Source organism: Plodia interpunctella, chromosome 4, assembly GCF_027563975.2.
Source record: "Plodia interpunctella isolate USDA-ARS_2022_Savannah chromosome 4, ilPloInte3.2, whole genome shotgun sequence".
NCBI classification, from domain to species: domain Eukaryota; kingdom Metazoa; phylum Arthropoda; class Insecta; order Lepidoptera; family Pyralidae; genus Plodia; species Plodia interpunctella.
The window spans coordinates 131,059-154,563 of record NC_071297.1 but is presented as its reverse complement, the minus strand read 5'-3'; the positions used below and the strand labels follow the sequence as shown (position 1 = coordinate 154,563).

General features: G+C 59.1%; 2 protein-coding genes across 2 annotated transcripts; both read left to right on the top strand.

Annotated features, from left to right (window-relative positions):
* The first annotated feature begins 13,319 nt into the window (after positions 1 to 13,319).
* LOC128669529 (uncharacterized) lies at positions 13,320 to 15,503 on the top strand. The gene has a single exon (XM_053744430.1). The coding sequence runs from the start codon at positions 13,320 to 13,322 to the stop codon at positions 15,501 to 15,503; it is 2,184 nt and encodes a 727-aa protein (XP_053600405.1).
* Positions 15,504 to 19,416: 3,913 nt separating this feature from the next.
* Positions 19,417 to 22,490, top strand: LOC128669528 (uncharacterized). The gene is made up of 2 exons (XM_053744428.2): positions 19,417 to 19,454; positions 20,279 to 22,490. Exons 1-2 carry the CDS (start codon positions 19,417 to 19,419, stop codon positions 22,488 to 22,490), a joined length of 2,250 nt encoding a protein of 749 aa, XP_053600403.2.
* Positions 22,491 to 23,505: the final 1,015 nt, after the last annotated feature.

Here is a 23,505-nt window from a genome sequence, read left to right as displayed (position 1 = left end):
AAGACCACCTCCCTCAAAGGGGGCTACAGTGCAAAAATTTTGCGGGCCTCTACGGACATCAGGGATATTATGGACACCCTGGTGTCGCGTAGTGAGTCGGATGAGGTCCGACGTCTCAGAGCCGATAACGGTCGTCTCCAAAGAGAGGTGGCCAACATGAGGGCAGAGGTCGCTGCGCTCCGCAGTGGGTTTGAGGAGGCCCGCCGAGAGGCCAATCAGGCTGCGCGAGCTGCGGAACAGCGGTCAGGTGCACCTGCGGAGAAAGAGCTGATGGAGAGGCTGGAGGCTTCCATAGCGAAAATGATAGATGGCCGCCTAGCAGAGCTGAAGTTTTGCCTCCCTCGGATGACCACCCGCCCCCCACTGGCGGGTGATAGTTCGGAGGTGGCGAGGGCTACTAGAGCGGCCATTGCGGAGGCCTCCGGCTTAAGTCCGGCGCTGCCGACTGATCGGGCGGAAGTGGAAGGCTGTAGTGGGGAAGTTATCGAGGAGGTGATGGAGCGGGGGCCGACGACCTCTGCAGCTCCGGACGGATTCCCGAAGCTTCCTGGAGTTGAGGATGGGCCGACGACCTCGGCAATTCTGGTCGACGGACCCCCGGAGCTCCCCTGGGTTGAGGTTGGGAGGAGGAGCAAAGGGAAGGGAAAGGGCAAAAAGTCCAAGCCCAAGCCCGAGGCGGTACCCAAGGGGGCCCCCTCAACCGTGCCCAAGCCTACGGTGGCGCCCAAGGGGGCGCCTACGTCTGTGCCCAAGGAGTCCCCCAAGGCGGCGCCAGTGAGGGCGGCGAAGAAACTGTCGACCCCTAGCTCCTCGGCTGTAATTCTTAAGTTACAGCCGGAGGCAGTGCAAAATGGGGCCACATACGGTTCCGCCCTCCTCAAGGCCGAGCAAGAGGTGAACCTGGAGGAGTTGGGCATTGGCTCGCTTCGGATTCGCCCGAGTGCGACTGGAGCGAGATTAATTGAGGTCCCCGGCTCCTCTAGCTCAGGCAAGGCGGACGCACTTGCCTCGGCCTTGAAGGTGGCCTTGGCTGGCGTCGCGGATGTCTCCAGACCTGTCAAAACTGCGGACTTCCGCATGACGGGTCTGAACGATGCGGCTACTGTGCAGCGAATAAAAGCTGCGGTTGCACAAGCTGGGAGCTGCACAGAGGATCACGTCTGGGTAGGCGAAATCCGCTCGGACTGGCGGGGCTCTGGCTCTGCCCTGATGCGCTGCCCGGTAACGGCAGCCAAAAAGCTGGTCGAGGCGGGTAGCCTCAGGGTGGGTTGGGGCCGCGTGCAGCTCCGACACTTGGAGGCGCGCCCCATGCACTGTTACAAGTGCATGGGGAAGGGGCACACTGCAGCGCTGTGTCCCTCGCAGACGGACCGCAGTCGGCTCTGCTACAGATGTGGGGAGGCGGGGCATTTTTCCTCTTCCTGCACCGCGGAGCCCCGCTGCGCAGTTTGCCGCGACGCTGGCAAGCCGGCGGACCATGTGATGGGGGGTAGGTCATGCAATCCCCCGTCAACCAGAGGGAAGGGATCGTCCCCTCCTCCGCGAGAGGATAGACAAGAGGCGGCGTCGGATGGCCAAATGGAGGAGTGATGGGGGTCGCCTTCCTCCAGGCCAACCTCAACCACTGTGCCAGGGCGCAGGATCTCTTCCTGCAATCCATGGCGGAGTGGGATGTGGATGTCGCGGTGGTCTCGGAGCCGTACGCGATTCCCGCCCTGTCCCACTGGACAGGTGATCTGGATGGCTCCGTGGCCATCGTGGCTAGGTCTGGTGCCGCCCCTCCCCTCGTGACTAAGAGGAGAGGAAATGGTTTTGTCGTGGCGGTTCGGGGAGAGTACGCCATAATTGGTGTCTACTTCTCTCCGAATCGGGATCTGCCGGACCTGGAGCAGTTTATGGACGCTCTGGGGCCGGAGGTAAGGCGGCTGGCGCCTCTAAAGGTCATTGTGGCTGGCGACTTCAACGCCAAATCAACGGCGTGGGGGAACCCAGCCACGGAACCTAAGGGGCGAAAGGTTGAAGAGTGGGCGCTGGCTGCGGGGCTGACTCTGCTAAATAGGGGGTCGGCCTACACATGCGTGCGGCGGACGGGCGGCTCGATGGTGGACTTGACGTTCGCTACCCCTGCCGCCGCACGCACAGTGATGGATTGGAGGGTCGAAGTGGGAGTGGAGACACTCTCGGATCACTGGTATATTCGGTTCGAGGTGTCTGCCACTCCCCAAAGTCAGGCGGTGTCATCGCCCCGGGTGCGCAGCCGGTTCCCGCGTTGGGCCCTCACACGACTCGACCGGGAGCTGGCGGAAGAGGCGGCCATCGTCGGCCGATGGAGTCTTCCGCCTTTAGCTAGAATGGGGGTGGACGAAGCGGCTAGCCGTCTCGGCGCCACTTTCACAGCGGTGTGCCGAGCGGCCATGCCTAGCGTAGGACGAGCGCCCCCTAGGCGGGCGATCTATTGGTGGTCGGCGGAGATTGCCGCCCTCCGCACTGCCTGCAATGCGGCCCGAAGGGCCTATAGTCGAAACAGGCGACGCAACACCCGGGACGAGGAGAGGGATGGTCGGCTGTATGCAGTATATGTCGACAAACGGAAGGAGCTGCAGCTGGCCATCAGTCGGGCCAAGGAGGAAGCCTTCGAGGAGCTGGTGGAGGGCATAGAAAGAGATCCGTGGGGCCGGCCGTACAAATGGGCGCGTGACAAATTGCGTCCACAGGCAGCCCCATTAACGGAGACCCTCCAACCGGCCCTGCTGGAAGATATTGTCGGGGACCTGTTCCCCGGCAGTCCGCGGGGGTTTTCTCCTCCAAGGATGGCCCGACAGCCGCCTGACGAAGTGGAGGAAGGTGAGGTGGAGGCTAATCCGCCTTCCGTCACCGATGCCGAAATGGGGGTGGTGCTCGACCGCCTCCGAACAAGGAAGAGGGCACCGGGTCCAGACGGGGTGCACGGGAGAGTGCTTGCGCTAATTCTCGTGCATCTCGAGGAGGAGTTTCGGGGACTGCTCGACCGCTGCCTGCGGGAGGGGCAGTTCCCGTTACCATGGAAAGAGGGCCGACTCTGCCTTATTCCGAAGGGGAGCCGGCCCCTGGACTCGGCTTCGGCAGTGCGACCTCTAGTCTTGCTGAGCGAGGCTGGGAAGGCCCTGGAGAGTGTTGTGGCTTCTCGCCTCGTTCAGCATGTGGAGGACGGCCCGGGACCGCGTCTATCTGACATGCAGTATGGATTCCGGGCCAAGAGGTCCACCATCGATGCCCTCAGACGTCTACGGTCGGTGACGGAGGAGGCGGATCGAGAAGGCGATGTGACCCTGGCGACGTCTTTAGACGTCGCCAACGCCTTCAACAGCATCCCGCACAGTGTAATACGGGAGGCACTCCGGTACTTTGGGGTGCCCTCGTATCTGCGGCGGCTGTTGGGGGTGTACCTGGAGGATCGTGTTGTCCTGTACGAGGACGGGGGGGGTCGTATGGTTCGGCGGAGCGTCGGATGCGGTGTGCCACAGGGGTCGATTCTTGGCCCTATCCTGTGGGACATCGCCTACGACTGGGTCTTGCGGTGCCGGCTTCCCCCCGGGACGGGTGTCATCTGCTACGCGGATGACACTCTCTTCACGTCTCGGGGTGCGAATTTCGGCGAGGCGGCGCGGTTGGCTGAAATGGGCCTTGCCCTTTTGGTCGGCCGCATAGAGAGGCTAGGGCTTCGGGTCCGTCTGGATAAGACCGAAGTCCTCCTCTTCCGCGGGGCCCGGACGCGAGGACCTCCCCCAGGGGCGCGCCTCCAGGTGGGTCATGAGGAGTTGAGGGTGAGTACTCAGATGAAATATCTGGGTCTCATCCTTGACGGAAGATGGTCCTTCGGCCCCCACTTTCGCGAGCTGGGGCCGAGGATAGTCAGGGCGGCTGCGTCACTGGGCCGACTCCTTCCAAATCTGGGTGGACCCAGTGACGCCGTGAGGAGGCTGTACTCTGGCGTGTGTCGGAGTATGGCGATGTACGGGGCCCCCATTTGGGTGGACGCCCTTGACGCGACGAATAAACGCCTTCTGCGGCAGGCGCAGAAGGTGATCGCGCTAAGGGTGATACGGGGGTACCGTACAGTGGCGTTCTCTGCGGCCACAGCCCTTGCGGGCGACCCGCCATGGGAGTTAGTGGCGGAGGTGCTCGCCGAGGTGTACCACTTTGTGGCAAACAGGAGGGAGATCGGCGAGCACCCCACGGTGGAGGTCATCCGGCGGGTTCGATTGCGAGGGCAAGAGGAACTCATGCGGAGGTGGGAGGCGGACCTGGCGCGGGCAGAGTATGGTGTACGCACAGTAGGGGCCCTCCGTCAGGTCCTGGAGAGGTGGATGCTGAGAAGACGCAAGCCTCTCACCTTCCGCGTGACGCAGATACTCACCGGGCACGGCTGCTTCGGTGTGTATCTGCACCGCGTGGCCCAGAGGGAGTCTGAGCCTGTATGCCATGATTGTGGCGAGGCTGAGGACACTGCTCAACATGTCCTAGAGCAGTGTTCCAGATGGAGTCGGCAGCGCCACGATCTGGTGGCAGCGCTTGGTGGAGCGGACCTGTCGCTCCCGAGTGTCGTCAATGCGATGCTCGGGAGTGACGGAGCCTGGGCGGCAGTGGCCTCCTTCTGTGAGACTGTTATGTCACAGAGGGAGGCCGAGGAAAGGAACCGCGAGGACCACCCCCTCGCGGAGCCGATCCGCAGAAGGCGGACGGGGGTGCGACGCAGGCGCTACCTTGCGCGCTTGCAAGCGCCTCCGTAATCGGTGGGACTAAAGTCCCACCCGTCGGCAGGGGTCCACCAGGTGTCGGTGGGCCCCTGAGAATGGTGAGTCCGGTCTCTGGCGAAAGAGACCGGCCAGTCGCTGAGGCGTCTTGTGTTAGATAGATCCGAGGCGCCTCCCTGTAAAGCGGCCGATGGCACCCGCAGGGGTTTAGTGGGTAGTCTGGGCTGGATAGCGGCCCAGGAGTCCCACACTCAGTGCGTAAATGCATTCCCCTGCGAAAACAAAAAAAAAAAAAAAAAAAAAAAAAGGTTAGGTTAGGTTAGGTTAGGTTAGGTTGAGGTGGGGTGCTACTGTCAGGAAACCTCCACGTTGGCTCGATGATTTGAAGGTTTGCTTCTGTCACTTGATCTTTGATTCGGTGATAGCGGCGGCTGACAAGTTATTGGGCTGGTGCACCCTGGGCGACGGTTAATAACTCCCCGTTTAGGGGTCTTGTTAGCCGTTGGCAAATGTCCTGGCAACTGGTGGTGGGTTACCCATGTCGGGTAACTCAGGTTGGAGAGCCAATTGGCTCAGTGGCTGTGAGAGAAGGGGGCTAAGCCCTCTACTCTTACAGCCGTGGTAGGGGTCGCGGGGGAAGAGGAGGGGTTGGTATTACGGTGCGCCGCTCTCCCTATCCTCCGCGACCAGGCGCGGCCATGGCGCAAACATGGTGGTCGGTGGGGCCGCAGAGGAGGAGGACTGCCGGTATTACGGTGCGCCGCTGTCCCTATCCTCTGCGGCCGAATGAGGCGCGGCCATGGCGCAGGCATGGTGGTCGGTGGGGCCGCAGAGGAGGAGGACTGCCGGTATTACGGTGCGCCGCTGTCCCTATCCTCTGCGGCCGAATAAGACGGAGAGCCGCTGCCTCCGGTCTGCTTCCGGACTGGATGGCGTGCGGCTCGCCTTGGTGGTTGGGGGCGCGCCTGCGGGCGCCCCCCCTGAATCGGTGGGACAGAGGTCCCACCCGGCGGCAGGGGTCCTCCAGATGTCGGAGGGCCCCTGAGAGTGGAGAGTCCGGTCTCTGGTGAAAGAGACCGGCCAGTCGCTGAGGCGCCTTGTGCTAGTTAGATCCGAGGCGCCTCTTTGTAAAGCGGCCGATGGCATCCGCAGGGGTTTAGTGGGTAGTCTGGGCCGATTAGCTGCCCAGGAGTCCCACACTCAGTGCGTAAATGCATTCCCCTGCGAAAACAAAAAAAAAAAAAAAAGGTTAGGTTGAGGTGGGAGGCAGACCTGGCGCGGGCAACGTACGGTGTACGCACAGTGGAGGCCCTGCGCCAGGTCCTGGAGAGATGGATGTTGAGGCGGCGCAAGCCTCTCACCTTCCGCATGACGCAGGTGCTCACCGGGCATGGCTGCTTCGGTGAGTACTTGCACCGCGTGGCCCAGCGGGAGACCGAGCCGGTCTGCCACGATTGTGGCGAGGCTCGGGACACTGCTCAACATGTTCTAGAGCAGTGTCCCAGGTGGAGTCGGCAGCGCCACGATCTGGTGGCAGTGCTCGGTGGAGTGGATCTGTCGCTCCCGAGTGTCGTCAATGCGATGCTCGGGAGTGACGGAGCCTGGGCGGCAGTGGCCTCCTTCTGTGAGACTGTTATGTCACAGAGGGAGGCCGAGGAAAGGAACCGCGAGGACCACCCCCTCGCGGAGCCGATCCGCAGAAGGCGGACGGGGGTGCGACGCAGGCGCTACCTTGCGCGCCTGCAGGCGCCCCCCTAAATCGGTGGGACTAGTCCCACCCGACGGCAGGGGTCCACCAGGTGTCGGTGGGCCCCTGAGAATGGTGAGTCCGGTCTCTGGCGAAAGAGACCGGCCAGTCGCTGAGGCGTCTTGTGTTAGATAGATCCGAGGCGCCTCCCTGTAAAGCGGCCGATGGCACCCGCAGGGGTTTAGTGGGTAGTCTGGGCTGGATAGCGGCCCAGGAGTCCCACACTCAGTGCGTAAATGCATTCCCCTGCGAAAAAAAAAAAAAAAAAAAAAAGGTTAGGTTAGGTTGGGGTGCTAGTGCAGGAAACCTCCCCGAGTGCCTGATCCCTTGAAAGCTTTAATGGGCTGACAAGGGCTCAGGACGGTGCACCCTGGAAACGGCAATCAATAACTCCCTACGGGGTCTTGTTGGTTGCTGGCCAATGTCCTGCAATCCTTTCCCTCCTTTCCCTCTGTCCTCATCCCATCCTTAAAGAGTCGGTCTGCTCCCGGTACTTCTCTCATAATGAGAGTCGACTGGCGATGCGGATCGCTCTATCCTTTCCCCCTTTTCCTTCCTTTCTTCCTCAGTCTGTCCGGTGGAGTAAACCACTCGAAAAATCAGTCGTTTGGGGTGGGATCGGGTAATTGAGCTTAGGTCAATGCTAGGGTGACCGCACACCTGAATTAAAAAAAGGAACGTTCAAAAAATGCAAGTCGTGAATAAAGAAAATCTACCCCAGGGTGGTACCGGCCGTACCGCGGTCGGAGAATCCACCCCGGTGTCTAATGACACCGGCTGCCCCTCGTATTCTGGGGGGGGCAATTTACGCCTTGCGCCTTCGGACGCAATTGTTGATGCAGTAGTAGGAGACGATGTGGTGGGAGATGAAGTGGTGGGAGACGAAGTGGTTGGAAAGAATGCGGGAGATGTTGTCGCACAGGTTTCGGACTCTGAAATGAGTGTTAAGAGTGCCAGTAGTGGTTGCGGACAGTCCCGCTTCTTCAGGAAACGGCGGAACACGGAGAGCCCGGAATTGAGTTCTGCGACGGATGAGGATAATCCTCCACAGGCGCGCGCTCAGCGCGGTAAGAGAGGTAGAGGAAGACCGCCGACAACCGGCGAATGTATTGGCCTCGGGAAGGCAAGGGAGGCTCTTCAGGCTACTCGTCGTGCCGAGTTTCTGAAGGTCCGCATCGGTGAGGAGGATCGGCAGTTGGCTGAAGCCGCCAAAAAGGTGGCGGTCAGGAGTGAGAGGGCAGCGTCACGCGCCTCCACTCGGTCTGAGGCGGAATTCGAGCCGGAAGACCTAACTGCCGGGTCTATAGAGGAGAGGCTGAACAACTCTGTTGCGGCAATAAGAGCGGTTGGGAAGATGTCCAAAGGCCTGAAGGGCACCGCCCAGAAGACCCTCAAGGATGCGGCAGCCTCAATTGAAGACTTAGCACATGAGCTAATGGAGAGATGTACCTCCAGCGAGACGCGCCGCTTGCAGGCGGAGAACGCTCGCCTAAAACAGGAGATGGCTGACCTTCGTCAAGAGTTAGACGAGATTCGAACGGAGGTCTACAAGTCGAAGCGCTCAGCTCAGCCTGAGACTGAAGCGCCGCGGGACACGCCAGCACTGGAGAAACAGCTGACGAGTCTCCTTAAAGAAGAACTCGGTCGATTCAGGGAAGAGGTCCTTACGAAAGTAAACTTTTTGGAGGGGAAAGTCCTCAGACCCACATTGGCCTCTGACCGGGGCAGCAAAGGTAGAGCTCCAACTATGGCCACGTTTGCCGAGAAGACAGCGGCCAGGCCGACTTTGGCAGAGACTCCTGTGGAACAGGTATCGCAGGCGGTCGACATCCCGCCCTCTCAGCCGAGTACAAGCACAGCCCCAGCTAAAACCAAGAAGGCTAAAAGGAAGAAGGCCAAGTCTTCCAAGACTGCACCTGATGCGGCCGCGGCAGCTGCCCCACAGCAAGCGGAAGAGGGTGCCTGGCAAACTGTGGGTCAAAAGAAGTCCCAAAAGAAGGCCACTAGAAAAGAGGCCCAGAAGAAGAAACGGCAGGAAGCCAGGCTTCGCCCGCCCCGGTCAGCAGCGGTTGTTTTGACCCTGCAGCCGCACGCTTCTCAAAATGGCGTGACATATGAGGAGGTGTTGGGTCGAGCAAAAAGTCAGGTGGATACTGTGAGCTTGGGTATCGAGGGCATGCGGTGCAAGGTCACGGCCACTGGTGCCCGCCTCTTGCAGGTGCCCGGCAGTTCTAGTGGCCCCCTAGCCGACGCCTTGGCCGACAAGCTGAGGCAAGCCCTGAATCCGGAGGAAGTGAAGGTCTCCAGACCTGTAAAGCGGGTAGACCTGCGAATATCTGGCCTGGATGATTCCGTGACTAGGGAAGAGCTGACAGCAGCACTGGCCAAGGCTGGAGCTTGCTCTGAGCTGGACCTGAAAGTAGGTGAGATTCGTCGTGCACCGCGTGGTATGGGGACCTCGATTGTAGCGTGCCCGGTGACTGTGGCTAAAAAGCTGGAGGATGGCCGTCGGCTCCTAGTTGGCTGGGTGTCTGCCAGTGTTAAGCTGTTAAAGCAAAGGCCGATGCGCTGCTACAGATGCATCACGGGTGAGCATGTGGCGACGCAATGCAATTCTGCGGTAGACTGTAGTGGCCTCTGTTTCCGATGTGGCAAACGAGGCCACGAGGCCAGGACGTGTTCTGCGGCGCCCCATTGCCCCGTATGCGCGGAGGCCAATAAGCCCGCCGATCATGCAATCGGCAGTAAACTATGTAAGGCAGCCAATAAGAAGACGGGCAAGACACCCAAAAAGGCCCCAGCCTCTCGGCCTAAAATACCCCCCACCGAATCGTCACAAGGTGTGGAACCTTTTGAGATGGAATGTCCATAATGTCTCAAAGTACGACATTCTTGCAGTGCAACATCAACCACTCTGCCAGAGCACAAGACCTTTTGTGTCAGAGCATGGCGGAGTGGGGTGTCAAAGTGGCGATAGTTGCGGAGCCATACTTTGTTCCGCCTCGTGACGATTGGGTGGGGGATGCTAGCTGCTCGGTGGCCATCATCTCGTCGTCTTCCTCAGGCTCGCAATTCCCTGAAAACATCACCAGGGACGACGGGTTTGTTGCAGCGCGGATAGGGGATTGCATAGTGGTCGGCGTGTATTTTTCGCCCAACAGGGCTCTAGCCGACTATGAGGCATTTCTCAGCCGTTTAGGATCTGTCGTGGTCAGCAGCCATCCTCGCCCCGTGATCGTGGCCGGGGACTTCAACGCCAAGTCCTTGGCGTGGGGTTCCCCGGTTGCGGACGCGAGAGGCGAGCTAGTTGAGGAATGGGCGTTGCAACTCGGTCTCACACTCATGAACCGGGGAACGACCCACACTTGTATTCGACAAAGGGGTGGCTCAATCGTTGATCTAACGTTCGCCAGCCCCTCCCTATCTCGACGAATTGCGGACTGGCGGGTTGTTGAGGAGGTGGAGACGCTCTCTGACCACCGGTATATTCGGTTCAGTGTCTCCGCCCAGACCTCCGGCCAGCCAGCTACGCCTACCGGACTTGACGTAAGCAGCCCCCGTTGGGCCATAAAACGGATCGACAAGGAGCTGCTAAAGGAAGTGACGATAGTACAGGCCTGGGCGTCGGCACCTCCCGCTGAGCCTATAAACGTGGATGAGGAGGCGGAATGGTTTAGGGACACGTTAACCGCTGTGTGTGACGCGGCGATGCCCAGAGTACGGAGAGCACCGTCCCGACGGCAAGTATACTGGTGGTCCCAAGAGATTGCCCAACTCCGGCGAAGGTGCATATTTCGTCGCCGCCTCTATGCTCGTCATAGGAGAAGACATCGTCGCACCGCAGATGCAGCCGCTCGCGAGGCGGAACTCTATGAGGAGTACAGAGCGGCAAAGGAAGAACTCCAGGTGGCCATTCGCACTGCCAAAGACAGGGCGCGAGAAGAGCTATTGGCGACTCTGGACAGAGATCCGTGGGGGCGCCCCTACCTAATGGTGCGGGGGAAACTTCGCCCATGGGCTCCTCCCTTGACCCAAAGTATGCCGCCACAACTGGTGAACGACGTTGTGAGTGCCCTATTCCCGGCGGGACGATCTGATTTTGTGCCACCGGCAATGCGGTTAAACGACCTCAATGAAGAGATTGGCACTGTTCCCCCAGTCTCCGAGGAGGAACTGGAAGTCGCGATAGGCAGGATGAAGAGGAAGAACACGGCCCCGGGTCCGGATGGTATCCCGGGGGTTGCGCTCGTGCTGGCCCTCGGGACTCTTGGGACCCGATTCCGTCAGCTCCTCACAGCCTGCCTAGAGCAGGGACGGTTTCCTATTAGGTGGAAGACGGGGAAACTGGTGCTCCTACGAAAAGAGGGTCGCCCGGCAGAGTCCCCCTCGGCCTATAGGCCAGTCGTACTGCTTGATGAGGTGGACAAAATGTTGGAAAAGGTGATTGCAGATCGAATCGTCGAGCATTTGAGCAGGGTGGGACCGGATCTTGCCGAGAACCAATTTGGCTTTCGCCGCCGTCGGTCGACGATAGACGCTATTTCTGGGGTCCAACGTTTGGCCAGTGAAGCGACGTCCCGGGGTGAGGTGGTGCTGGCGGTGTCTTTAGACATTGCAAACGCCTTCAACACCTTGCCCTGGGCTACCATAAGGGAGGCGCTGAAATACCATGGTGTGCCGGCATATCTTCGCCGAATTATAGGCGCATACCTCAGTGACAGAGCGGTAGTCTACCCGGGCCTCAACGGCCCTGAACAGAGGCAAATGTCGTGTGGTGTTCCACAGGGGTCGGTCCTCGGACCGCTCCTGTGGAACATCGGCTACGACTGGGTCCTGCGCGGGACCGTACTTCCTGGTGTCGCGCTACATTGTTATGCCGACGACACCCTAGTCACCGTGCGGGCCAAATCGTATAGGCAGGCTGCTATGGTGGCCACTGCCGGAGTCGCTCAAATCGTAGGCCGAATAAGACGGCTGGGACTGGAGGTGGCCCTCCGCAAGTCGGAAGCCCTACTTTTTCATGGTCCCCGAGCGGCACCGACCTCTGACGCCCATATTATTGTGGGAGGGGTCCGTATCGACGTCGGGTCGACTCTCAAGTACCTCGGTTTAGTCCTTGACAGCCGATGGGATTTCGGGCGCCACTTTGATCTTTTGGCGCCCAAACTCACCAAGACGGCGGCTGCGATGTCCCGCCTCCTGCCAAACCTGGGCGGACCAAGCGTCGCATGCCGAAACCTATTTACGGGAGTAGTGAGATCGATGGCAATGTACGGTGCACCGATCTGGGGACCGAGTCTATCTGCCCGGAACGCGGCTGTTTTGCAAAGACCTCAACGTCTGATGGCCATACGAGTCATTCGCGGTTATTGCACAGTGTCGGGTGAAGCAGCATGCGCCCTGGCGGGTACACCGCCCTGGAGTTTAGAGGCTAAAGCCCTCGCCCAGTTGTATACCTGGCGGCAGCAGATGTTGCAACAGGGTCAACCACAAGCACCGTCGGAGGTGAACGGGCAGAGGATGAGGTTACGCAGCGTGACCATCGAGGAGTGGGACGAGAAACTGGCCCAGCCCAGCGCCGGGCAATACACCATCTCGGCCCTCCGTCCAGTACTGGCGGAGTGGGTAAATAGACGGCACGGCAGTCTCTCCTATAGACTGACACAGGTGCTCTCGGGGCATGGCTGCTTCGGGAAGTACCTGTGTCGGATCGGCCGGGAGGAAAACGAGAGCTGCCATCACTGTGATGCCGAAACAGACACAGCTGCCCATACTTTGGCCGTTTGTCCGGCGTGGGAAGAAGAGCGGCAAAACACCGTCGCAACACTGGGCGTACAAGACCTCGAGCTGTCAACGGTGCTCGATAAAATGGTCGAAAGTGAAGCTGCTTGGCAGGCCGTCGCAGATTTTTGTGAGGCTGTCATGGAGACCAAGGAGGAAGCGGAAAGAGTGAGAGAGGCGACGAGTACTGTACCATCTCGCCGAGCACGCAATGTGCGCCGTAGGAGGCGCGCAAATATGGACCTTAGACCACCATAAGGTCCGGCCTGCGGGCGCCGGACGGGGCAGTCCGACGCCTGATCAGCCACAGGCCAAGAAGGCGCGGGAGCACTGGTGTCCGGTGCGACCGCCCAACGAGACGGATGAGGAGTAAAGCTCCTAAATTGAAGAGGTCCGCGATGGTGGACCAAAGCTTTGCCGAGGCCGCGTTGTGCATGCGCGAGCGATCCCGCAGCCTCGGCCCGAAAGCCGAGAAGGACACCGTGTGGTTTTTAGTCCGTGCAAGTCGGACATACCCCGGCGCTATGCCCCGGCGCCGGGCACGCGGAGGCGTTTTCCACACGAGAAAAAAAAAAAAAAAAAAAAAAAAAAAAAAAAAAAAAAAAAAAAAAAAAAAAAAAAAAAAAAAAAAAAGGTTAGGTTAGGTTAGGTTAGGTTGGGGTGCTAGTGCAGGAAACCTCCCCGAGTGCCTGATCCCTTGAAAGCTTTAATGGGCTGACAAGGGCTCAGGACGGTGCACCCTGGAAACGGCAATCAATAACTCCCTACGGGGTCTTGTTGGTTGCTGGCCAATGTCCTGCAATCCTTTCCCTCCTTTCCCTCTGTCCTCTTCCCATCCTTAAAGAGTCGGTCTGCTCCCGGTACTTCTCTCATAATGAGAGTCGACTGGCGATGCGGATCGCTCTATCCTTTTCCCCTTTTCCTTCCTTTCTTCCTCAGTCTGTCCGGTGGAGTAAACCACTCGAAAAATCAGTCGTTTGGGGTGGGATCGGGTAATTGAGCTTAGGTCAATGCTAGGGTGACCGCACACCTAAATTAAAAAAAGGAACGTTCAAAAAATGCAAGTCGTGAATAAAGAAAATCTACCCCAGGGTGGTACCGGCCGTACCGCGGTCGGAGAATCCACCCCGGTGTCTAATGACACCGGCTGCCCCTCGTATTCTGGGGGGGGCAATTTACGCCTTGCGCCTTCGGACGCAATTGTTGATGCAGTAGTAGGAGACGATGTGATGGGAGACGAAGTGATGGGAGACGAAGTGGTGGGAAAGAATGCGGGAGATGTTGTCGCACAGGTTTCGGACTCTGAAATGAGTGTTAAGAGTGCCAGTAGTGGTTGCGGACAGTCCCGCTTCTTCAGGAAACGGCGGAACACGGAGAGCCCGGAATTGAGTTCTGCGACGGATGAGGATAATCCTCCACAGGCGCGCGCTCAGCGCGGTAAGAGAGGTAGAGGAAGACCGCCGACAACCGGCGAATGTATTGGCCTCGGGAAGGCAAGGGAGGCTCTTCAGGCTACTCGTCGTGCCGAGTTTCTGAAGGTCCGCATCGGTGAGGAGGATCGGCAGTTGGCTGAAGCCGCCAAAAAGGTGGCGGTCAGGAGTGAGAGGGCAGCGTCACGCGCCTCCACTCGGTCTGAGGCGGAATTCGAGCCGGAAGACCTAACTGCCGGGTCTATAGAGGAGAGGCTGAACAACTCTGTTGCGGCAATAAGAGCGGTTGGGAAGATGTCCAAAGGCCTGAAGGGCACCGCCCAGAAGACCCTCAAGGATGCGGCAGCCTCAATCGAAGACTTAGCACACGAGCTAATGGAGAGATGTACCTCCAGCGAGACGCGCCGCTTGCAGGCGGAGAACGCTCGCCTAAAACAGGAGATGGCTGACCTTCGTCAAGAGTTAGACGAGATTCGAACGGAGGTCTACAAGTCGAGGCGCTCAGCTCAGCCTGAGACTGAAGCGCCGCGGGACACGCCAGCACTGGAGAAACAGCTGACGAGTCTCCTTAAAGAAGAACTCGGTCGATTCAGGGAAGAGGTCCTTACGAAAGTAAACTTTTTGGAGGGGAAAGTCCTCAGACCCACATTGGCCTCTGACCGGGGCAGCAAAGGTAGAGCTCCAACTATGGCCACGTTTGCCGAGAAGACAGCGGCCAGGCCGACTTTGGCAGAGACTCCTGTGGAACAGGTATCGCAGGCGGTCGACATCCCGCCCTCTCAGCCGAGTACAAGCACAGTCCCAGCTAAGACCAAGAAGGCTAAAAGGAAGAAGGCCAAGTCTTCCAAGACTGCACCTGATGCGGCCGCGGCAGCTGCCCCACAGCAAGCGGAAGAGGGTGCCTGGCAAACTGTGGGTCAAAAGAAGTCCCAAAAGAAGGCCACTAGAAAAGAGGCCCAGAAGAAGAAACGGCAGGATGCCAGGCTTCGCCCGCCCCGGTCAGCAGCGGTTGTTTTGACCTTGCAGCCGCACGCTTCTCAAAATGGCGTGACATATGAGGAGGTGTTGGGTCGAGCAAAAAGTCAGGTGGATACTGTGAGCTTGGGTATCGAGGGCATGCGGTGCAAGGTCACTGCCACTGGTGCCCGCCTCTTGCAGGTGCCCGGCAGTTCTAGTGGCCCCCTAGCCGACGCCTTGGCCGACAAGCTGAGGCAAGCCCTGAATCCGGAGGAAGTGAAGGTCTCCAGACCTGTAAAGCGGGTAGACCTGCGAATATCTGGCCTGGATGATTCCGTGACTAGGGAAGAGCTGACAGCAGCACTGGCCAAGGCTGGAGCTTGCTCTGAGCTGGACCTTAAAGTAGGCGAGATTCGTCGTGCACCGCGTGGTATGGGGACCTCGATTGTAGCGTGCCCGGTGACTGTTGCTAAAAAGCTGGAGGATGGCCGTCGGCTCCTAGTTGGCTGGGTGTCTGCCAGTGTTAAGCTGTTAAAGCAAAGGCCGATGCGCTGCTACAGATGCATCACGGGTGAGCATGTGGCGACGCAATGCAATTCTGCGGTAGACTGTAGTGGCCTCTGTTTCCGATGTGGTAAACGAGGCCACGAGGCCAGGACGTGTTCTGCGGCGCCCCATTGCCCCGTATGCGCGGAGGCCAACAAGCCCGCCGATCACGCAATCGGCAGTAAATTATGTAAGGCAGCCAATAAGAAGACGGGCAAGACACCCAAAAAGGCCCCAGCCTCTCGGCCTAAAATACCCCCCACCGAATCGTCACAAGGTGTGGAACCTTTTGAGATGGAATGTCCATAATGTCTCAAAGTACGACATTCTTGCAGTGCAACATCAACCACTCTGCCAGAGCACAAGACCTTTTGTGTCAGAGCATGGCGGAGTGGGGTGTCAAAGTGGCGATAGTTGCGGAGCCATACTTTGTTCCGCCTCGTGACGATTGGGTGGGGGATGCTAGCTGCTCGGTGGCCATCATCTCGTCGCCTTCCTCAGGCTCGCAATTCCCTGAAAACATCATCAGGGACGACGGGTTTGTTACAGCGCGGATAGGGGACTGCGTAGTGGTCGGCGTGTATTTTTCGCCCAACAGGGCTCTAGCCGACTATGAGGCATTTCTCATCCGTTTAGGATCTGTCGTGGTCAGCAGCCATCCTCGCCCCGTGATCGTGGCCGGGGACTTCAACGCCAAGTCCTTGGCGTGGGGTTCCCCGGTTGCGGACGCGAGAGGCGAGCTAGTTGAGGAATGGGCGTTGCAACTCGGTCTCACACTCATGAACCGGGGAACGACCCACACTTGTATTCGACAAAGGGGTGGCTCAATCGTTGATCTAACGTTCGCCAGCCCCTCCCTATCTCGACGAATTGCGGACTGGCGGGTTGTTGAGGAGGTGGAGACGCTCTCTGACCACCGGTATATTCGGTTCAGTGTCTCCGCCCAGACCTCCGGCCAGCCAGCTACGCCTACCGGACTTGACGTAAGCAGCCCCCGTTGGGCCATAAAACGGATCGACAAGGAGCTGCTAAAGGAAGTGACGATAGTACAGGCCTGGGCGTCGGCACCTCCCGCTGAGCCTATAAACGTGGATGAGGAGGCGGAATGGTTTAGGGACACGTTAACTGCTGTGTGTGACGCGGCGATGCCCAGAGTACGGAGAGCACCGTCCCGACGGCAAGTATACTGGTGGTCCCAAGAGATTGCCCAACTCCGGCGAAGGTGCATATTTCGTCGCCGCCTCTATGCTCGTCATAGGAGAAGACGTCGCCGCACCGCAGATGCAGCCGCTCGCGAGGCGGAACTCTATGAGGAGTATAGAGCGGCAAAGGAAGAACTCCAGGTGGCCATTCGCACTGCCAAAGACAGGGCGCGAGAAGAGCTATTGGCGACTCTGGACAGAGATCCGTGGGGGCGCCCCTACCTAATGGTGCGGGGGAAACTTCGCCCATGGGCTCCTCCCTTGACCCAAAGTATGCCGCCACAACTGGTGAACGACGTTGTGAGTGCCCTATTCCCGGCGGGACGATCTGATTTTGTGCCACCGGCAATGCGGTTAAACGACCTCAATGAAGAGATTGGCACTGTTCCCCCAGTCTCCGAGGAGGAACTGGAAGTCGCGATAGGCAGGATGAAGAGGAAGAACACGGCCCCGGGTCCGGATGGTATCCCGGGGGTTGCGCTCGTGCTGGCCCTCGGGACTCTTGGGACCCGATTCCGTCAGCTCCTCACAGCCTGCCTAGAGCAGGGACGGTTTCCTATTAGGTGGAAGACGGGGAAACTGGTGCTCCTACGAAAAGAGGGTCGCCCGGCAGAGTCCCCCTCGGCCTATAGGCCAGTCGTACTGCTTGATGAGGTGGACAAAATGTTGGAAAAGGTGATTGCAGATCGAATCGTCGAGCATTTGAGCAGGGTGGGACCGGATCTTGCCGAGAACCAATTTGGCTTTCGCCGCCGTCGGTCGACGATAGACGCTATTTCTGGGGTCCAACGTTTGGCCAGTGAAGCGACGTCCCGGGGTGAGGTGGTGCTGGCGGTGTCTTTAGACATTGCAAACGCCTTCAACACCTTGCCCTGGGCTACCATAAGGGAGGCGCTGAAATACCATGGTGTGCCGGCATATCTTCGCCGAATTATAGACGCATACCTCAGTGACAGAGCGGTAGTCTACCCGGGCCTCAACGGCCCTGAACAGAGGCAAATGTCGTGCGGTGTTCCACAGGGGTCGGTCCTCGGACCGCTCCTGTGGAACATCGGCTACGACTGGGTCCTGCGCGGGACCGTACTTCCTGGTGTCGCGCTACATTGTTATGCCGACGACACCCTAGTCACCGTGCGGGCCAAATCGTATAGGCAGGCTGCTATGGTGGCCACTGCCGGAGTCGCTCAAATCGTAGGCCGAATAAGACGGCTGGGACTGGAAGTGGCCCTCCGCAAGTCGGAAGCCCTACTTTTTCATGGTCCCCGAGCGGCACCGACCTCTGACGCCCATATTATTGTGGGAGGGGTCCGTATCGACGTCGGGTCGACTCTCAAGTACCTCGGTTTAGTCCTTGACAGCCGATGGGATTTCAAGCGCCACTTTGAACTTTTGGCGCCCAAACTCACCAAGACGGCGGCTGCAATGTCCCGCCTCCTGCCAAACCTGGGCGGACCAAGCGTCGCATGCCGAAACCTATTTACGGGAGTAGTGAGATCGATGGCAATGTACGGTGCACCGATCTGGGGACCGAGTCTATCTGCCCGGAACGCGGCTGTTTTGCAAAGACCTCAACGTCTGATGGCCATACGAGTCATTCGCGGTTATTGCACAGTGTCGGGTGAAGCAGCATGCGCCCTGGCGGGTACACCGCCCTGGAGTTTAGAGGCTAAAGCCCTCGCCCAGTTGTATACCTGGCGGCAGCAGATGTTGCAACAGGGTCAACCACAAGCACCGTCGGAGGTGAACGGGCAGAGGATGAGGTTACGCAGCGTGACCATCGAGGAGTGGGACGAGAAACTGGCCCAGCCCAGCGCCGGGCAATACACCATCTCGGCCCTCCGTCCAGTACTGGCGGAGTGGGTAAATAGACGGCACGGCAGTCTCTCCTATAGACTGACACAGGTGCTCTCGGGGCATGGCTGCTTCGGGAAGTACCTGTGTCGGATCGGCCGGGAGGAAAACGAGAGCTGCCATCACTGTGATGCCGAAACAGACACAGCTGCCCATACTTTGGCCGTTTGTCCGGCGTGGGAAGAAGAGCGGCAAAACACCGTCGCAACACTGGGCGTACAAGACCTCGAGCTGTCAACGGTGCTCGATAAAATGGTCGAAAGTGAAGCTGCTTGGCAGGCCGTCGCAGAGTTTTGTGAGGCTGTCATGGAGACCAAGGAGGAAGCGGAAAGAGTGAGAGAGGCGACGAGTACTGTACCATCTCGCCGAGCACGCAATGTGCGCCGTAGGAGGCGCGCAAATATGGACCTTAGACCACCATAAGGTCCGGCCTGCGGGCGCCGGACGGGGCAGTCCGACGCCTGATCAGCCACAGGCCAAGAAGGCGCGGGAGCACTGGTGTCCGGTGCGACCGCCCAACGAGACGGATGAGGAGTAAAGCTCCTAAATAGAAGAGGTCCGCGATGGTGGACCAAAGCTTTGCCGAGGCCGCGTTGTGCATGCGCGAGCGATCCCGCAGCCTCGGCCCGAAAGCCGAGAAGGACACCGTGTGGTTTTTAGTCCGTGCAAGTCGGACATACCCCGGCGCTATGCCCCGGCGCCGGGCACGCGGAGGCGTTTTCCACACGAGAAAAAAAAAAAAAAAAAAAAAAGGTTAGGTTAGGTTAGGTTAGGTTAGGTTAGGTTAGGTTAGGTTAGGTTGGGGTGCTACTGTCAGGAAACCTCCACGTTGGCTCGATGATTTGAAGGTTTGCTTCTGTCACTTGATCTTTGATTCGGTGATAGCGGCGGCTGACAAGTTATTGGGCTGGTGCACCCTGGGCGACGGTTAATAACTCCCCGTTTAGGGGTCTTGTTAGCCGTTGGCAAATGTCCTGGCAACTGGTGGTGGGTTACCCATGTCGGGTAACCCAGGTTGGAGAGCCAATTGGCTCAGTGGCTGTGAGAGAAGGGGGCTAAGCCCTCTACTCTTACAGCCGTGGTAGGGGTCGCGGGGGAAGAGGAGGGGTTGGTATTACGGTGCGCCGCTCTCCCTATCCTCCGCGACCAGGCGCGGCCATGGCGCTAACATGGTGATCGGTGGGGCCGCAGGGGAGGAGGACTGCCGGTATTACGGTGCGCCGCTGTCCCTATCCTCTGCGGCCGAATGAGGCGCGGCCATGGCGCAGGCATGGTGGTCGGTGGGGCCGCAGAGGAGGAGGACTGCCGGTATTACGGTGCGCCGCTGTCCCTATCCTCTGCGGCCGAATAAGACGGAGAGCCGCTGCCTCCGGTCTGCTTCCGGACTGGATGGCGTGCGGCTCGCCTTGGTGGTTGGGGGCGCGCCTGCGGGCGCCCCCCTGAATCGGTGGGACAAGGGTCCCACCCGGCGGCAGGGGTCCTCCAGATGTCGGAGGGCCCCTGAGAGTGGAGAGTCCGGTCTCTGGGGATAGAGACCGGCCAGTCGCTGAGGCGCCTTGTGCTAGTTAGATCCGAGGCGCCTCTTTGTAAAAAGCGGCCGATGGCATCCGCAGGGGTTTAGTGGGTAGTCTGGGCCGATTAGCTGCCCAGGAGTCCCACACTCAGTGCGTAAATGCATTCCCCTGCGAAAACAAAAAAAAAAAAAAAAAAAAAAAAAAAAAAAAAAGGTTAGGTTAGGTTAGGTTAGGTTAGGTTAGGTTAGGTTAGGTTAGGTTAGGTTAGGTTAGGTTAGGTTAGGTTAGGTTAGGTTAGGTTAGGTTAGGTTAGGTTGGGGTGCTAAGTGCGGGAAACCTCCTCGAGTGCCCGGTCTCTTGAAAGCTTTAGCTTCCCTCATTTGATCCCACGGGATCCGGTGAGAGCGGCGGGCTGACAAGGGATTCGGGACGGTGCACCCCGGGCGGCAATCAGCAACTCCCTGCTTGCCAGGGTCTTGGTGGTTGGTGTCTGATGTCCCGCTACCCGTAATCCCAGAGATTCACTCTGGGGACGGGAGGCTTGGCTTAACCGCCCGGCCTACGAGGAAGACAACCTCTTCAAAATCACCCCTAATCCCAAGCGGCGGGGACGCCGTGAGGGGATGCGTGACTGGAGGGTAGACCAGTCGTTAGCGTTCCTCCCGCCAGAGTACCGGCCGACACTCTGGTGGGTTACCCCGGTAGGCTTACCCGGGCACAGGGGGCACTGCTCGGGTGGACTTGTTTTTTCCCCCATACTCGTGGGAACTTTTATGGAGTCTAAAATTATAAAAAATTTAAAAGAAGGATGTCGTCAAGGCAAGAAGGAGCGAGAAGTAGAGGGGGCGACCTCGGAGTCCGATTCTTCGATGGGCACTGCCCTTTCGGGGAGCGAGAGTGAGGTAGAGAATGTTCCGGAGGCAATGTCGGTCAAGCCATCGACTTCGCGGAGGGCGCGGGGTACTCGCACGCGGGGGAGACCGCCCACCACCGGTGAATATGTTGGGCTTGCTAAAGCTAAGGAGGAACTGCTGGCTCTTAAACGTCAGGAGTTCCTTTTAGATGCAGAGGCACAGGTAGTGCGGGCTGCTAAGAAGGCACGCACCCTAAGGGCGCCTGAGCAGGAGATGAAGTCAGCTGAGGCTCTGACAGCAGAGTATGAAAAGCTGCCTGCTGGCCAAATTAAAGAGAAGGTGGAGGCTGAGGTTGCCCTTATCAGGACTGTGGCCACTAAGTCTGGCAACCTTAAGGGCACCTTCGTCAAGGAGCTCAAGCAGGCAGCTGTCTCTGTCTCGGTAGCCGTGGAGGCTTTAATTAAACGCTCCTCCACTGAAGAGATGAGCAAATTGCAGGCCGAGAATCGGCAAATGCGGGAGGAAAATTCTAAGCTATCCTCTTTAGTGGAGGAGTTGCGCCGTGAGGTGGCTGACCTGAGGGCCGAGGTCAATTTGTGGCAAAGAAATGCTCCGGAGAAGGTAGCGTCCGTAGATGCACCGGTCATGCGCGGCGACTTAGAGCGGATTGTCGCGGAGGTTGCCCGCAAAGCTGTGGCGGAGGAGCGCCGACGGTCCTGCACTCAGTCTGATGAGCCGATGGTGCCCAGTGAATCTGCAGCTCCGGGTGCAAGGGTGATGGTGCTGGCACCGCAGCCTCCTCAGAAAGTGGAGAAGAAGAAAAAGAGGAAGAAAAAGAAGGCAGGAAAGGAAGCGCCAGCTGCCTCTGCACACGCGGAACGATTGGCCTCTCTGGCTGCCGGCTCCCACCCAGAGACCCAACAGGATGAAGGCTGGGTAAAGGTGACCAGGAGGTCCAGAAAGGTGCCGAAACCTGTGCAGGGCCGTGCTGAAGCGGCAAGCCAGGTGTCCCAGAGGCCCAAAGGACGACAGGCGCAGTTGCAGCCCAAATTGCGTCCCCCCCGCTCGGCTGCAGTTTTGATACAACTGCAGCCAGATGCGCAAAAGCGAGGGGTGACTTATAAAGAGGTTCTCTCCGATGCCAAAAGCAAGCTTCGGATGAGTGAGCTGGGCATTGGAGGGATCTCCATTAGGGCGGCCAGGACTGGAGCTCGGCTACTTGAGATTCCGGGCCTCGACCGTGGTGCCAAAGCGGACGCCCTTGCCAAGAGGCTTGGAGAAGTCTTGGACGCAGCCACGGTCAAGGTATCTCGTCCGGTCAAGTGTGCTGAGCTTCGAGTCCTGGGTTTGGACGACTCTGCCTCGCAGGAGGAAGTGCAGGCAGCAGTCGCTGGCGTTGGTGGATGTGCTGTGGATGCTGTTCGGGTCGGTGAAATCCGGCTTGGTCGCTCCGGGAAGGGCACGGCCTGGGTCAGGTGTCCAGTGGAGGTGGCCAGGAAGGTGATGGCCGGCCCACTTGTGGTTGGTTGGGTTTCGACGAAAGTCATAGTGCTTCCGCCGAAGCCCCTGCGGTGCTTCCGATGCCTGGAAACAGGTCATGTGAGGGAGGAATGCACCGCAGAGGTCGACCGCAGTGGACTGTGCTATAGGTGTGGCTCCACTGGACACTTGGCCCGGGATTGTGACAGTGCGCCCCGCTGCACAGTATGTGCAGAGGCTGGCAGGCGTGCTGATCACAGGGTGGGCGGTAAGGCGTGTGTTGCCCGTCCACAACGGCAGAGAGGAAGGAGGCCGCGGGCGGCTGCCATCGGGCAGTCGCAGTTGGCTGTGCAGCCACACACTGCTGAGCGGGAGGAGACAATGGCAAACCGCTGATGGCCAACAAGTGGTTGCAGTGTAACCTCAACCACTGCGCCAGGGCTCAGGATCTTTTCTACCAGAGCATGGCGCAGTGGTCGGTTAATTATGCCGTGGTCACCGAACCCTACTTCATTCCGAGGAGTGACAGTTGGGCCGGTGACCACGAGGGTCATGTGGCCATTGTATCGCGGGCAGGGTCGACGCCCTTTGAGGGTGTAGTCTGCGGCAGCGGGTTCGTCTCGGCTCGACTGGGTGATGTGGTTGTGATGGGAGTCTACTTCTCTCCTAACCGCACACTTGGCGAGTTCGAGGCGTTCCTTGCTGAAGTAGAGGTCGTGGTGCGCAGGAGTCACCCTCGCCTCGTCCTGGTTGCGGGGGATCTCAACGCCAAGTCCACGGCGTGGGGGTCTCCGGCGACGTGTGGGCGTGGTGAGGTTTTAGAGGAGTGGCTTATTGCGGTCGGCCTGAGCGTGGTTAACCGGGGTGCGGCAGACACGTGTGTGCGGTTGCGGGGGGGCTCCATAGTCGATGTGACGTTTGCGAGCCCCATCCTGGCGAACCGTGTCCAGGGTTGGCATGTGGTTGAGGATGCGGAGACTTTATCAGATCATCGGTATATCCGGTTTGATGTCTCCGCATCGTCAGCTGCACATGTTGGTCCAAGCCGCCCCCCGGACCGGTGCGGTCCAAGGTGGCAGCTCAAGAAGCTCGATAAGGAGCTGCTGCGGGAAGCTGCAGCCATCCAGTCCTGGTTTTGTACGCCGGAAGAGGCTGACGTCGAGGGTGAGGCGAGCTGGTTCAGGGAATCTATGGTCAGCATCTGCGATGCCTCCATGCCCAGAGTCAGCTCGCGTCCTCCTCGTCGCTGGGTGTACTGGTGGACTGGCGAGCTCACACAGTTGCGTGCAACCTGTGTGGCTGCCAGGCGTCGATACACTCGGCAGCGGAGGAGGAGGCGTCGAAACCAGGCCTTGGAAGATGAGCTGCACTCAGCCTACCGACAGGCCGCGGAGGCTTTGAGGGTGGGAAT